We start from the raw sequence: 17,500 nt of genomic DNA, 5'->3' as shown, positions 1-17,500 counted from the left end.
AGTGTGAACATGAAAAGGTACTAAAGAATCTAATCTAAAGTTATGTATTGATTTCCATCTTAACACTAGTGTAAAATGAAGGAATACTTCTATTTCATAAACAAACTCACCCATTTAGCATCATGACATCTTATTTGTTTTCATGGCACAGAAGACAGACTTGAATGAAAAGAAGAAATACCAAAATATTCTCGGACATTTTTTGCTGGTGTATAGGACAAAAGCCATGACACTGCTGTAAACCCTGATTGACTCTGCACCAGAATTATCAAGATGTTATATGTCACTTTCACATTTTCCAGGGTTATTTGGTTCAGGAAAGCAAGAACATCTGTAAACCTAGCACTACACTGCCTTAATCAAAATGGTTTTAGTGATCATGGATTATAACAGGAGACCTGACATAATGGATGTGCAAAGTCTGCCCACAGAATTAGCATCACTATAGCCTACATAGATGGATGTATTTAGAAAAATATAGTTTTTCTTGAAAAGGAGAATGCTTAAGCTAAATGCATTTAAATTCTTAGTATTAATAATACTTAGCACACTGCATTGAATTTAGGAGATTTCATTTTCTTTTAAATACAAACTTATGTAAATCAGGTTCTTTCAAATCCTATACAGTTTTATCCAATAATAAGCCATTGTTTTGACATTCCACTTAATGCACTAATAAACAAAAATTTATCAAGAGTGATACCTACCTAAGACTTGCAAGTCAGTAAAGGTTACTTCATTTAAAAGTGAAAGATGGAGAAGGCATTGCAAATACTTTACAAATAGTATTGCTGTAATTCTATTATAAAAGTTATTGTTATGCTGAGTGCTTATGGTCTGCTGTTAAGGTGCTTCTGTAATATACCCTGTAGTTTACCATTTGTAAACACATCTTTCTGATGTTTCTGCCAACATCCTGGCAACAAAGCAGTGCAATTTCAAATGAGCTAATTAACTTAATTGTTGATGAAGCATGAAACAGTTCATTCACCCTGTTAGCTGCACCATGACAACATAAGAGTCTCAGCCCCTGAAGTTACTCATCTATATAAGCCTATCTGTAGCTTTCCATTAAGATCTGTTGCATGCCAAATGAGTATGGCTCTTCTAACAAAGACCAGTCCATAATGTACATGGGTAGAAAATCAGTGCTGTTGTTGAAAATTCAAATGAACACAGAAATACTAGTAAATACTTTAAAATTAAAAAAAGGAAAAAATGCAGAAACCCATTGCAGTTTGAAGCTGTAGATGAAAAGAAAGAGCTGTGTATTTTATTTTCTAAATGCTGTGATTTAGATGATAACTGCCTAAAACAAATGCTGAAAGATGAAAACTTTTGACATCACTATTCAGTCCTGAAAGGTGCAAACCCACCTGTTCATAGTGGTTTTTTCCCTATGTATATTGCGCACACACAAGAATAAAAACAAAAATAGATTAGCAAGTGAGAGTTAAATGGTCATGCTTAGTCCCTTGTGCTTTTTTATTTATACTACACACATTAATTCCCACTTTGCACAAACTATCAGAGTTTATGATGTGCTTTTTCATACTCCTACTATCCAATATAAAATCTAAAGCATTTCTTCAAATTTTCAGAGGCTCCATTTCAGTAAAGGATAATAAGAGGATTAAACACTGTGCTACTGAAAGGCCTGCAAAAGTGTTCAACATGAAAGAAAGGATAACAATTTGACCCTCTGCCAATAGTATCCAGTTGCTTGAAATACACACCAAAAAAAAATCTCTGCTATGGTTTACAGTAAAACTTTGTTTGCCATCTTTCTCTCTCCCTGGCCTTAAACAATTCTGTAGTAACAAATAAAAGTCCACCTACTTTAAAAATTGTCCAAAATCTTCACAAACACTTTCACAGCCAGGCCATTTGCAAACTCCATGACCATAGAGAGTATGTGAGGCCCCAGTCTCCTCATGTGACGAGCTGTAGCAAAAGAATAAGGCATCAGATTCATCTCAAAAGCCATAATCGTTGGAGGCTGCTAGCGCCTGTCAGGTTACGATCAGTGACAAACAGGTCAAAACAGGTCAATTTAGCTCAGAGCAGTCAGAAAAATTTAATCGTTCTATTGAATAGTTCAACTGCCAAGGCTAGATGATGTTCCAATTAGAGAAGAAATAGAGCCAAAGATGACTGTTAATAAAGGACGAAAAAACAAGATGACTGTATAATACCATATGCTAATTATGCCATATGACCTTGGTGTAACATTTACCTATAAATAAAAAATACACTCACAAGTGATCAATTCTGAGAAGAAATACTGAAGTCTGACAGTCAGAATTTATGAATATTGTCAATGTTCAAAAAATATTTGAATATTCTACTTAAATGTGTATAAAAATAAGGTTGATTCCATTAATAAATATTTTTGTTCACAAACATTGCTTCTATTAGCTATTTGGCTTCATAAAAATCCCTAGCTCTGTTCTGTGTCTTTTTCTGGAACCTCTGCAATAGTTTCATCCATGATAAGTTATCAAAGAAATTCAGGGAATTGTTCTGCATATGTGGGCGTCAGCTACACATCCTGAAGCAAAGAAACATTCTGTGAGATATAACCACAAAAGTACTACTAACTAAAAGCACTACTATAAATGCATTCAGATTTTTAATTAATACAAAATAATGATGGAAAAATGTTCTCACAGTCATATGAGGACAAGAGACATTTCAATCATAGTCTCATAATTTAAATATTAAAATAATTAAATGGAATATTTATTTGAAAAAATTTAGTGATTATACAAATTAAATTTCATCTTATATTAAGATCATCTACATCTGACTACATTAATATATTCACTGATAAGTGCTACCGATACTATGTACTCTTGTATGCATTTAATCCATTACTTGAAATTAAGGAACAATGAAGAATATCTGTCAATATGTCTGAAAAATGATTTTAACTTTATCCATATAGTGGAATTCCACACTAACACCACAGAAAATTTGTATGAAATATGTCAACTGTGTTACTGTCATGCACAAAAGAAGGAAAAAGCAGTAGTTCTTTTCACAAGCACCAAACGAGAACTTCTTTAATAAACTGTTTTGAAGCACTTTTAACATAGAATCTTTGCACTGAATTACTACCTTGAAAACTCATATAGGTGTACATTTTCAGTGAAACCGGGAGTGTGATTCAACAGTAAGGGTCTGACTGCTAGGTGTGTTAACTCAAATATGAATGAAACTATGCACCTTATAAAATTGTGCCCGCAAATGTGCATTTACAACTCAGCACCAGTCCACTTGATTCTGTGATTTAAGTTCAGGTGCTGTAAAACCACAGGTGGGTAATTTTGTTGTGTCTGCACAATTAGATATTGTTATTGAAAATTATGCCATATTGATAAACAATTCTGAAAAATCAGGTCTCCACGGTCTCTTAAGTAACCTGTATTAAGTGTTGTTTTGTGATTGGAAATAATGTGACTTATGATGTTATACAACAGCTTTACGTCAAATGAGAAGCACAGTTGAAATCTCATCAGAATTACCTGTCTCGCCTTGCATTTAGAACTGAAGACTGTCCATTCACTATGGAATGATGAGTTATTGGTGGTGATGCTTTGGAAGTGGTGGAGGAGGTAGTAGAGGAGGAATTGTTAGTAGTGAGGTCTAGCCCTCCGTGTTTAATGCCATTGTCTTCCATACTGTGAACTCCAGTCACTTCTTTCCATAACTGCTGAATCTCAGCAGGACTTAAGCCAGCTATAAAATGAAAGAGAGCCCCACTAATATAACAAAGTAAAGAGTTTCATATAATGAGCTCAGTGTTATTAATGGATTAATGCCAACAATAAAGGTGATCCTGTTTTTCCAGCACAATCGACATGTAGTAAAACATAAATTTGTCTTCAGTTAGAATTCAGGTAATCTAACTATCCTGTCTTGTGTTGTAAACAGTCAGTTAAAAATCATCAATTTTACACTTCTTCTGAAAACATAACTCAAGGATCAAAGAGTGAAAGTTGCAAAGAACTTGCAACTACTTCTTAAAAAAAACCCAACCCTAAATTTACTTCAAACACGATTTTTGTTGTCTGCTTACTCAATTTCTTGACATGCAAACATAACTCAATACATCTAGTTAACTTAGGTTTTATAATTCTTCTTAATCAAACATATAATGGAAAACAGAAAAACGTATTACACCAAGCATACAAACACTGCTAATCTCTTAAACACTTAACAAGAGCTGGATAAAGGGGAAGAAGACTGGAGGGAGGAAAATCAGAAGAGAAAAATTAAATAATCTATGAGATCATAACAGGTTTAACATTTTATCGGAATGTATCTGATCTTAATTAATGACACTTATGTATTCATTAATTCTCTGTAATATTTACAAAAAATATTCCATTTAAAAATATGTCCTAAGAGGCAAACCCAAAGACACTGTTAAGAAGAACAAAACCAACAAAAACTACAGTGCTGAGCTACATACTTGTGACGACTTGAGTTTTTCAGTACCAGTCAACTAGAAAGCTAGCAGCACTTGGATTTCACAGATTTTACAGAATATTCTGAGTTGGAAGGGACCCACAAGAATCATTGAGTCCAATTCTTAAGTGCATGGCCTATACGGGAATCAAACTCACGACCTTGGAGTTATTAGCGAAATTGGTCCATTTACAACTCTCTCAACACAGGGAGTGAAATTACATGTAGTGTAGACCATCAAATTTCTCCACTATATTTCTTTATCCAGCTCTACTGTAGAAAACAAATCAGAGGGCTTGGATAGAAGAAAGGAGACTGTCTTGCCAGTCTTCTGGGGTGACAGGCAGCCACACAAAATTTGAAGAGCTCCTCAAACTTCTCTGCTATATGCACAGTACTATTCTGGAGTCTAGCCACCAGATCTATGCAGACAGAGCTTAAACTTGCTCTCTACTTCACTTTCAGCCTGGAAACTTGTAGTTTCCAGGATTCATCCTAGGCCACAAACAGCAATGTCTTGTTGAAAGTATTCATACATATGTGTTAGGGCTGTCTGGCTCGAGTTTTCATGAAGTCATGGAAACCTCCAGTACAATATGTTTCTGCCTGAAGTAAAGACTCCCAAAACACAGGCAAGAGAAGGGCTGTGAGCATTCTCTTATCTTGCCACAAACATGCAGCTAAGATAGGAAATTCAGATTTTGAAAGATGAAGAGTTCATCAGAAATATATACACCTTATGTCACTGCCAGACTTTGTAAGTTTGACATCTCTCTTTTGAAGAATAGTAAATTAAATGCAAAAAAGAATGTGAAGCCCAGAGAGCTTCTTGGGAAAGATCTGATTTCACAGCCAGGTTTTTCAGCCTGACAGAGTTTGGTCAAGAGGTATCTTAAAATCTAATGCTGTCTTCTGTATCTCATCTCAACTCAAATTAGGTAAGACATGCTCATGGTATCTAGATCTGGTGGAATGCAAAACATTCAAAATGCACATGCAGTCTGAATCAAAATTGTGCTCTTTTTATTTTACAAAAGAGCTCAAATTTCTGGTTCTGAAAAGTACTAGAAAGTATATATTCATTCAAACTACTCCCTGAGTATATTTTTGTTTGGTAAACAAGATATAGTAGACAGATGTAAAGACTGGTTTTCACTGTTTGGCAAATCTGTTTATTAGATAATGTTTTATTTTGAGAACATATGAACTCAGACTACTAAAACAGATTAAAAAAAAATTATGAAAAAGCACAGTAATACTTCTTAGTAGCTATGTCACCATGAAGTATAGAAAGCTGTAAAAAAATAACTAGTAGTTATTTACAGAAATAATTTCTAGAGGTAGTGTGGAAACAAAGTGGTTGGAGGGGATTAATTTTTTTTTTTTAATGTGAAAGCAGCTCATTTTTAGACTACTGCTTTGTGTCCTGCTTCAATACCTTAGATACCAACCATTGGCAAACTCTGCTAATGGCAAAGCAAAAAAGAGTTGATTGGAATGTAAGTCCTAAAACTGGAGTTTATATCATATTTGTATAGTGAAAAGCTAGGTTTTAAGGAATCAAGCAAAGAAGCCAGGCTTTAATTTACTGCATTAGAGAGATGGGTAACGGGATTGATGGTAATACTAGTTGTAATTGTTTAATGAAGGTAAGAAATTACTGCTGAGTTCATGAGGTATGTTCCAGTAACACTGCAAATAAACCATTTTAGTATAGTAAATAACAGTTACCTGCAAATGTAATCACAAATCAAAATGAAAAGTAATGTATTCATTTAGGTGGCATGATATACTTTACTTCATGGATTATTTACTTCAAAGTCTTCCTTTCCTCCTGCTGTTGAACAAAATAAACTAATTTTGAACTGAAAAAAAATTAAAACCAAGAATAAACTCACCTGTTTGGATAATCAGAGGGCAAACATATTGTGTCTTGCAGACACAACAGAGAAATTTCACTGAAGATTGTAAAACCTGGGGTCCTGGGAGAGCTGAGAAAGAGTCGCCCCATAAGCTGGGTGAATGTAGGAGGGCCAGAGGCAGCTGGAGCAATGGCCTGTCCCATGGGCAGGGGTCTCCTGCCCCTCTGGGCACCTGTTGGGCAGCCCCTTCCACTGCAGGAAGCTATGGATGGAGCTGTGCCTCCAGGTTGCCTAGCTCCCCATGATATTTTTTTTTTTTTATCAGAAAGAAATTTCTCTCTAGGCTCAGGCTGGTTAATTTTATCACTTCTTCAGAGCACCCTGAAAGGCTGCCTTTTAGGATAAAAGGATTAAGGGCAGGCATTTAAAACACATAAAGTTAATAAACGGATTGCAATTAATGGTAAATTATGGCAATTTTGTGGTTTCCATGTCTAAGAAAGTCCAAGTCTCTTTTTACAAGAGACTTGTACATTTTACCTATAAAATGGCTGACAGATATTTCAGTCTGGATGTAAAAGTAGGGTAAATTTTAAAGTTTCATAGGTTATGACAACCTTTAAAATATCACACTACATTACAGAGGAAAGGATCAAAAAGAGGACCCAGAGCGGAATAAAAGTTAGGGACTATAATGAAAAGGGTAAATACTGATTTGCTACGAAATTTACAAATAATAAGAATTTGGTAATTTTGAGGTTAGTTTCATAACTCTTTTCACCTCTATCTACTCTATTTTTATGTTTGAATAAATGCTTAATAAATCTATCACTTATAAAAGCCATCCATGCAATTGTTTTTCATTTCCCAACATGGACCAGTCAAAACTTGGGGTCTGGGGGCTTTTTGTGTGGTTGGTTTGTTTGGGGTTTTTCATTACCGTGATTTAAAATTCTTTGCATTTAACTAGCATCAGTGTAGCAATACATGTAAGTAACTCAAAGCAAGCCACTGCTTTTGGATACCGCATAGTGAAGACCTTGTCACAAAATAGATGCTAAAACACCTATTGCATCTTATTTGCGATACTTGGCCAACAAGAAAACATGGTAAACATTCCTGTTCTTTAAAGGCATGAGCTATACTTGAAGAAAATACTGTTTAGTCCCGCAAACCTAACAGGTGTAGTTTTAGGTTACACCTTTTCACACCTTTTCACACTAAAAAATAAAAACCCCATGCTCTCTTTGGCCATAATAATTTGGGGTTTATGGGACTGTTTATGACCAATAACTTATAAACTTGAATCCTTGTGTATTACTTTCAGTGTTCTAGTCATCCACATAACTCAGCAATCTGAATGGATGCATATATAAATATTTGTTACACATACATAAATCTTTCTATGTAACATATTTTATCTTTTGCAGCACAACAGATGGAGAAAAACATCCTTTTACCACATCTAGTGTGCATTATCTTGATTCAATTCTGAAGTTTAATTTAAAAATGGAAGAATTAAATACTTGTCTGGAATTCACTATAACTAAAAAATATCAAGGCAAAAGAAAAAATATATTAATTTACTTTAACAACAACAATCCATATTTATATTAACTGTCAAATATTTCATTATTTCTTTTTTCTTTACTATAAATCTTTTTTTTGTCATGACTTCAGTTGGACTTAATTCTTTGAGTAAAAGAAAGCTCCTAAAAAGAACTGTTTACTAGTTCTCCTAAAAACTATTTTAAAAGCTATTATTTTTTCTATGTTTTTATTCTAGAAGTGGATGAATGAGTGTTGCATTAAACTAATGAATATCAGTGCAATTGGGTAGGAGTGCTGAGGGAAATCTGTGGGGATTGCTTAATGTGAGAGAAAACCTGAGGAATTCCTCTTGCAACAGATGGCACAAGAGGAGATTGCAAAAGGTAAAGCTGTTCGGAGGGAGCTTGTGTTTCAATTGCTTTTTTCCATTCAGGTCTAGTGTGACCTTGTGCAAAAAGAAACCAGCATTACCAGTCTCACATGTCCAAATTCATGAATCAACTTATCTCCCCACTGCTATTCACAAAAAATAATATTTAGTGTAATAGGACTCTTTTTCATCGTGGTTTTTATGACTGTGGATATGCTTGTGTCATAGCTTTTTCACACAACACAACGTATGAAATTAACACATTTATTTGGAATCTCTGATTTTCTGGTGGGGGGGTTTTTTGTTTGTTGGTTTGGTTTTTTGTTTTGTTTTGTTTGCTTGTTTTGGTTTGGTCTGATTGGGGTTTTTTTTGTATACCTTGTTTTCTACATACTGAGTACTCTGGTTTTGCTCATCTACTTCTGAAGCTTCGATTTCAAAATAGTTATCTGGTGGAGGAGCTAATTACATGCATAAAGACCAATTAAAAATAATGTTACCTGTCATGAACACAGTCTAAACAATGCTTATTTCAGGACTGGGGCACCAGAGATCAGATTATTGTGTAATTTTTATGACAGGCATTTAGCTCAACTCTCTATGGTAAAACAAACAGAAACACATACCTTGCAGGTTATGGACAGAGTTATTAGATGGGAAGACTTTGACTTTATCTTAAAATGTAAGCAGCATTTATCTCCAAGTTAATTTACTTTTCAAAAGTGTGTGCCCTATTTTCTTTCAGGTAGTACAGTTTGAGCTCATTTTCAGCACTGAGAAATCCTGATCAAAGTGAAAAAGGAATTTTTTTTTTTTTTCAGAAAGTCTTTACTGTTATTTGTCAGTCATAGTTCATTGCTATTGGAATCACCATCTTCAAAACTTGTTGTCATATTTAACCTATTTCATACAAAGGAATAGAAAAGAAAATGAATGCTAAGGCTTGTCCCTAAATTCTCTTGTCATAAATTGAAGATTCAAAGTGCTTTTCAATGCCAGCCACTTTACCTTCTCGCAAGAAAAAGAAAAAAAACCTTGATTTTTTTTGAATGGCTTTAATATCACTGTCTGAAGTATTTTATATCTGCTTATATTCCACAAAATCACATTTCAGTGATTCCAGAGAAAAGCAACAATTCTTGAATTGTGATGCTATTAGAAATTATTTTCAGCATATAAGGTCAATAAATATGCACCTTCCATCTGGAAAAAAAACACTAAAAAGCTGCTTTTCTTCATAAAAGTATGCTGCAAAATTTATCAGCTTCCAGAAAATTTGGTAATATCATAAAGCTTCAATTACAAAGTATGTTTAAGTGTCATAACAGGAAACTTCTGAAGTTCAGATACAAATAGAATGGTTAAAAAGTTGTGAATTTATAAATTACTCCAATCACATATTATTCAAATACCTTGTGGCAGAGACTGGACAGGAAGAGCAGACTGGCCAGGTGGGATAGAAATGAGTCCCTGACGCTGAAGGTTCAGCAGATGTTGCTGCTGCTGAAGTTGTTGCATCTGGAGGAGCTGCTGCTGGAAGACAAGCTGCTGCGCTGCCAACTGCTGCTGCTGCTGCTGCTACAAAGAAAAGGAAAAAGGAAATGCAGCAGAAAAACTAAAGTGTATAGTAAAGGCTAGAAAGCCAAAACCATAAAATCAACTTCTTTCTCTTTAATCTAAGTTATTAAATAATAATGCTATTTGTAGAATACTCAGGCAGTGAAAGCATTTGAAATTTTCTATTATACTCATTCAAGCTATTAGGTGTTAGGGAAAATGGCAACATACACTTAATGACATGCTAAAGAAAAGGGTCAAGAGAAAGTATATAACAACTGATTCAAACAAAAAAAAAAAAAGCTCAGCTCATGGAAGATGATAACAAATTTATCTATGCTAAAAGTGTAACTTTTAACAGCAGCCTGTGATTTGAAGGCACTCTTGTTTTTCCAGTTGACTAAGTTTGGTTGGCAGTGGCCCATGAACATGGTCTCCAGTGATCTGTTAGTAAACTGGGATGTAGCCTTCCTTTCACTGGCCTGTTAGCTTGCTCCCTTTTCTTGTTGGAATATATTACAAGGAGCATGGCATTCAAGGCAATGAAGTGCCCTATTATGGAGCAAAAGTATAGGTTCCAATTTTGTGAGGCATTTCAAGACAAACTTGAGACTACAAAGACTCAGGAGGGTATGAGAAGGCAGTCACACTTCAGAAAAAGACAAGCTGCTGTGGAAGACCTTTCCTTTCTAGTTTAGGGAAAAGAGAAACTTCTGATGCACTCACTGGAAAACAGACTGCATAATGGAGCAAGTCATGTGGATTGCCCAGAGCCTCCGGAGAAATAAGGGAGCAATTTCTATTCTGTAGTTGATGGCTGTCTGAAATTCTATTCACAAATCCAAACAGAAACAAAGCCTCAGGAGGTCACAACTGCTTCCTCGACGTTTGCATAATAGGCAGCTTGAAGACAACGTCTAGGATACCTGCTGATCAATTTAACTACTTCAACGTGTTTTGTTTGTATTATGTTTATATTTGATGCAGTTTGCTGACAAGTGCAAGCTAGGCCTGAGAAACCCACTTGTCAGGTTGATTTATGAGTACATCAAACTGTAACTTTCCACTCGCCACTTCAAACCTACAGTAGCAGTTCATTAATCAGGGGCCTGTGACTTTGAAATCTGTGCTCAGTCGCTCTTTTTCAGCCATGGACTAAATTTGCATGCTCTCTGAGCTGTGCCACTGAGCAAAGTAAGGCTCCTTCCCCAACACAGATTGCCTGTAAATGCAAGATAATCAGTACGGAGTCCACCACACAGCTTGTTCTTTGCACACTCGGATTCATTAGCGAACATTAGACGACAGCAGCACTAGACTGCTCAAATCCTGTGACTCAGAAAGGGGAGCAGGAGAATTATACCAGCCTGCTATTAAGCCCAGTAAAAACATAAGAACAAATCTTTGATAGTTGCAAAGGAAAAGATCTAAACTGATCTTGTCTTTTCCAAGCTTCCGACAGCTCAGACTAGTATGCATCAGCAAGGGTCTTAGCTCCTACCTCTTTTGCTTGCTTTCCTGGATGCTGTTGCTGCTGTTGTTGCTGCTGCTGCTGCTGCTGTTGTTGCTGTTGCTGCTGCTGCTGCTGTTGCTGTTGTTGCTGCTGTTGTTGCTGCTGCTGCTGCTGTTGCTGCTGCTGCTGCAAAAGCTGAAGATGTAACTGCTCTTGCTGTTTCTTGTAAAACTCTTGTAGTTGTTGCTGAATAAACCATTTTGACTTTAATAAATAAAGGCAAAAGTTTCAAGTATTATAAATCTCCTAAACTCTTCTAGATTGGCATATGGTAGAGTAGCCATTAAGAATCACCTCATAACAAAAAAAATGTGATTTGAAGAGGCAGATCTACATACATTTTTTTCCAAGGCGGTTCTGAAATTTTCCAATGCAGATTCCAAAATATCCTAAACAGAAGGGTATAGAAAATCTGTATTCTAAAGGGAATGCAAGAGCCAAATTAACTCCTCAAATAACTATACCTAAGTTCCTCACATGTCCTATGTAACACATCAGAAGCTGCACTCATCCACTTGCAAGAAACCTACAAGTCACTAAGGCCAAACAAAACTGTCTGCTTCTGAGGGGGAAAAAAGTAATTAATCTGTCAATCTGCTTAGCAGGATGCTGGATTCACAACTGAAGGTGAATTGCCTGTAATGATCATGGTACTCGATATTAAAATGTTTAAACATACAGTTCAGTGATTGAGCTATGACTATGACAAACAGACACATAATTTTCTGTATGACAATTAAGCATGCACCCAAAAATTCACTCTGCGTTACACCAAGGCATGATCATTGACACTATTATTACTGTATGAATAACAAGTTCATGCATTTTTCACCTAACTGACAGATTTTGTACTAAGGAAACAGCAACCTCCTTCCTCTTTTGAGCCTTATCTGGTACCATTTTTTTGTATGAAAAAAAATTAAAATAAAAAAATGTTTCCCCTGATGAACAAGCTGTTATGTTCAAATTTCATAACCGCATCCATTTATGTGACTAAAGGGAGCACTACAGTGTTATGAATTTTAAAGCAACAATTATCTGCAACTCTATTTTCACTTCCTTTGGCAGGTCTACAATTAAAATGTGCCTAAGCACTTGAAAATTTGAATATCAATTTGTTTAGTATTTTTAATGCATCTGCCACTGCTGCTGCTGCTTTTAATATAATATTTAATATTTCAAAATACAATTTCACACTTCTGCAATTGAAACAAGAAATTTAAAGACTGAGAAGTTTTGCATTTATTTTCATTCTTTTTTGGTGTAATGAACAATGAAATATTACAAAGTAAGACCCATAAAATCTGGTTGACATTTGTGTGAATGCCCTGTGCTAACAGTCCAAAGCAGGTAACCCACATTACCTGCTGCAACATAACTGCTTGCTGCTGCTGGAGAAGTGCTTGAAGCTGCTGCGGAGACAACACTTGCTGCTGGAGAATCTGCTGCATTTGCTGAGGGGTGATCACCTGGGGAGTCATCATGGCCACTGACACAGGCACCTGCACAGGGAAAGAAAGATGTCATCGTCAAACACATTTTACTTTGCCTACACCACAGTTGTAGATCTTTTTTATTTTGTACCAAAGATGGACCATAACTTTTACATAGTATTTATCACTGCAAAGTTCCAGTTTCAGTCAGAATCTGTTATTTTTAGGCCACAGTACTGTGGCACTCTATTTCCAGAAGCATCAGATTCGATCAAGCTTTATGTTTATCATCTCTCATGCATTCCTGCAAGAAATTTAAGCATTGGCTAGTACAAATGTGTATTTAAAAATAAATGATCACATGGCAGAGCTCTCAACACTTCATAATCAATCACCTTATCAAATGTCATAATATTACAAATAGAAAAATCTATTGAGCCTGTTTCAAAGGATATGATTAAAACAGGCAACAAAATAAGTATCTTAAAGCAGTAAATGTTTTCCACAATAAAGACACTTAGCCTAAATAAAATTTTTGCATAATACAACTCTTCAGTAGAAGAAAAACCTTCTTGCTCAGCTAGTCTTTTAAGGAGGTCTGACTTATACAGGAATAAAAATGTCATGGACATATTGGAGTACAGAGCAAAGGCTGCCACCTCAGTCACCCAGTCTCTGCAGAGAGAATTGGGTTCTCAGTCACTCCTAACTGAACACTGAAACTTAGGAAGCCTTGGCATGAGATTATTAGCTTGGCCCCTAAACTCAAGAATGCATTTTTGTGTAGGTGCTGTTTTGGACATGGTTTTATTTTCCACTTGTTACACACTGAGATCAAGTGTCTGCATATGCATAAACATCCACATACACACATGTTCTCTGGAATATATGTGAGAGCTGGAAAGACACAGTAAGTATGTGTGGTTCTGTATGTAAGAGAAAAGCCTAAAGTGTGTGTCGAGCGGCTGTGGCAGACACACAGTGTGAGACCATCGCTCCAGCTAACCAGGACACAGTCAAAAAGCTGTCAGCAGGCCAGGTTTTCCACTCCTGAAAAAGCAGTCACTTGCTTGTCTAGGAAAATTCAAATTTTTTTTCTGTATGTAATAGCAAGCTAGAATATAAATACTGCTTTGTGAGATGTTGTGGGACATTCCACTCTTCTGTAAATCAGCAAAAATAATATTATTGTTAATAAATTAAAACATGAGCCAATCTTAAGAGGAAAAGCTCTTCTAATATTTCTATTACTTGAATCTACTCTGAAAGGCTTTGTATAAATGTAACACTTAGAAGAAAAAAGAAATACAAATCTGCTGAAGTTTACTTTTAAAAGAAATTACTTCATCTAATATTACACAGAATACCACTTTCCACACGATTCATTACAGCATAAACGATGGTTTTAAAACACTGATTAATGAAGAGACAAAGTAAACGTACCAGTCATTAGAAAAAAGTCTGATAAACTTTTGCAAACAACAAGTGAATTTTAAGAATAAAAATTCTGAAGGTCTTACTCTAAAATACAAGTGGAGAAGACAAACCGGATTTCCATTCAGAATCATACGCTTGTGGGAAGGAATTTAAGCTCAGCTATCACTGTACTCCTTCCATAGTCAACAGAAGAAAGAAATCCTGAGCCAAGTTTATATGATTTAGTTTAGGCATCTATTTTAGTATGGAACTAACCCCACTCTTGGTTCACCTGTCTCTCTCCATTGAGTGCAGATTCACTTGAGTAAACACCTAACTTTCAGATGGTTAATGCTGGTTATTACACTTTATGATACCTAGAAGTTTTGTAGCATTGGAAACACCACTTTTCTATACAATAATGTTTTATTTTAAGTTTAGTTATTCCCACAGGGAAGACAAACAGGTTTTTACAACTTTGGGATGCAAGAGCAAAGAGTAAAATTCATTAACCGGAGTCAGTATTCAATTTCCTCTGAAGTGACCAAAATTTCCTTTGTTTATGTGAGACCTGAACTTGCCTTCTTGTAACAATTTCACCTCAGTGATGCTACTCAACTACCACGTCACAGAGATATGAGAAGGCAGAGAGACACTTTCCCAATTAAACCATTACCTTTAACCTTTAAACCCTGCAAGAATTTTTCTAACACTTAAATGCTTACTACTATAAAATATAACAAAATGTGAGGGTGTTGTACACCACTTCTCTTACCTTTACATTCCCTCTGTCTTTCCTGGCTTGTGTGTTTTCAAACACACAAGTAAAAGTTTTGATCTAAAGAGAGTGGAAATCAACTTTGTAAGTGGCTCTGATTTGTTCATAGTCTGTGCTAAAGAATCTAGCCAGTAAGATGCTTAGCAAGACTCATGCTGCCACAAGAGTCCTCTATTCCTCAGTCTGAAATACAGATTCCCCTTCATCAGGCATATTTTTGCTAGCTTTTGTAGTATCTGCTCTGAATCTCCCTGACTGTACGTGCTCTTACTCTTGGAGATGCCTGCTTTGCAGTACACTCTAACAGCTTTTCTCTCAAAATTTGTTTTTCTTGTAATTTTCAACAGTCACTTTTAAGGTGAATAAGCTAAAGTAGAGAACCTAATATACTTGCTTTTCAGGATGACAGACAGAAGAATGAAAAAACCTGGCAGCCAAGATCATTAGTAAAAATACAGATTTATGTCGATAATATTGCCTTTAAAAGAATTTTATCTGATGATCCATATGTGTGTATCATATCTGATACATATATTCTTTCCAACAGATAAAGGACAAGACATTTTGAAAACTGCATGAATTTCACATTAGTAAAACATATTAAGCAAAGATATTTCTCTAATTGTCACTGGATAATATAAATTGGTACATTTCACAGCCTTCAGTGATACACCAGACTGTACTTCATTTCTTACTGGCATAGTGCTACTGTGCTATCTGGTTTGGAAGATTATCCCAAACCTGCTATTTTATGGCCAATTATGTGCACTAGGTATATTTCCTTTGTTTAATGTCTGCGGTTTTGAAGATTTCCAATCTGATTTTACAAAAATGTAGTAGAGAGGCAATCTCTGACTCTTTTTCATATAAATCTCTCAATGTATTGGAAATTAGTTCAGGTAGAGCAACCCAGTGAAAAGATATGTTCCTTCCTTTGAGTGGGCCACAAACTCTCAAAAAATTCTTGGTCAAAGCTCTCATGAAAAACTAAAGTGACAAAGTGAATGTGATTTATGACTGCAACCCATTTGTTACAAGGCATTCTCAAAGAAATTGAACTCCCAACTCTGCCATAAAGATGACTGCTACAGCAGCCCTACAAAGCACAATGGATGGGACAGCCTCTGAAAATCACATAGTCTGTTGGTTCCGTGATGGACCCAGATGGAAGGCCCATCGTGTTTGGAAGAGTTTCTCATGTTTTTGATGCAGTCTGTCCACCATTTCTTTGGATCCCATTAAATAAAATTACAGGTATGTAAACAAACAAATTTTTAACACATCTAAAAAGCATTTCAGGTGAGAATGACTGTAAACTGCTTTTTTAATACATGAGAATGTACTAATTAAAACAAAAACTATGACTCGGAATGAAAACATTGATATTGGAAATTAGATACAAGAACATAGCTGCAAAAATGACGACAGAACTTCTTTGAAGATTAAGAAATCTGGATTTCTCCCAGATAAATTTAACAGAGAAACAGTGGAGACTAAGATTTTGTATTTAACACCACTCTTTTGTTGTACAATAAAAATTCAGCTTTACCTCTAAAAACGCTTTCCAGGCAAACACTCATTTATTGTTCCTATGAACTAACTGTTAACAGGAATCATACACATTTATATTTTTTCATGTTGCTTACAAAAATCATATTCCTAACAGCATAAATAGATGGTAGCATAGGTAGCTGCACCTGCATTAAGCTGTTGCATTTTTTAGAAGCCTTGAAAAACTGCACAGATATTTTCAAGAAATGTTGACCAATCTGACTTTGATTAAAAAAAAATATAACCAGTGAAGACACATTGTTTTTATTCCAAGTTCCTTTTATTTTGAAAGTTAGGTATTGATAATGAAAATTACATGCAAAGCCTTCCCTTAGTTTTCAGTGCTTTTGAGGAGAGTCAGAAAATCATACAGTCATATTCAGAGACAGTTCAAGGTAGGTAGGAATTTTTTTCTTTGTTACAAACCGAGGAAACAAGTCACAGCCTTTACAAATTTAATCCAAAGTCACATCATATTCTAAGTGACAGATCTGAAAAAGAAACTGTTCAGTAAGGGAAGTCGCTCTGGCTTATTGAAAGATGTGTAATTAAACATTTAATGAAGAATCTTCTCTCTGTAGGATCTTTCTTTCAAAAATAAATGTATGTGTGAAACCACACGCAGTGCAGGATCAGGCTCTTCAGCAGGAAATAATTATATTAAAAGAAGAAATTACTGCATTCCTTCTCTTCCCACTTTGGTATATGTGTAGAGTGTCTACCATAATAACAACCTTTTGAATCCTTCTGGTTCTATGATATTGAAAGAGCTGAGAATGAACTGAGTGGTATTTGTAAGCTGTTCATAACTAGTGAACAAGAATACATAATGATCCCCACACACTGACAATAGGTACTGCCCAATTTTATACAGTTTAGATAAGGTTACCTGCTTCTGAAAATATAATCAGGATACAAAGTACTAATATTTATCAACAGAGAAACACTAAGACACATGCAACAGGAAGAATAACAAAGTAATGAAGATACATCTAT

General features: G+C 35.4%; 1 protein-coding gene across 1 annotated transcript in view; it reads right to left on the bottom strand.

Moving 5' to 3' along the window:
* The window catches only part of FOXP2 (forkhead box P2), a 347,593-nt gene that overhangs the window by 48,373 nt on the left and 281,720 nt on the right, over nucleotides 1-17,500 (bottom strand). Inside the window, exons 5-10 of the mRNA XM_027714978.2 lie at nucleotides 12,691-12,828; nucleotides 11,315-11,512; nucleotides 10,740-10,742; nucleotides 9,669-9,834; nucleotides 3,528-3,741; nucleotides 1,840-1,944 (exon numbers count right to left, since the gene is read on the bottom strand). Of these exons, the coding sequence (XP_027570779.1) occupies nucleotides 1,840-1,944; nucleotides 3,528-3,741; nucleotides 9,669-9,834; nucleotides 10,740-10,742; nucleotides 11,315-11,512; nucleotides 12,691-12,828 (824 nt within the window). The remainder of the gene's footprint in view (nucleotides 1-1,839; nucleotides 1,945-3,527; nucleotides 3,742-9,668; nucleotides 9,835-10,739; nucleotides 10,743-11,314; nucleotides 11,513-12,690; nucleotides 12,829-17,500) is intronic.

Source organism: Pipra filicauda, unplaced genomic scaffold (assembly GCF_003945595.2).
Source record: "Pipra filicauda isolate LSUMZ 115617 unplaced genomic scaffold, ASM394559v2 scaffold210_size2929891_pilon, whole genome shotgun sequence".
NCBI lineage: Eukaryota > Metazoa > Chordata > Aves > Passeriformes > Pipridae > Pipra > Pipra filicauda.
This window is presented reverse-complemented; position numbering and strand designations above follow the sequence as displayed.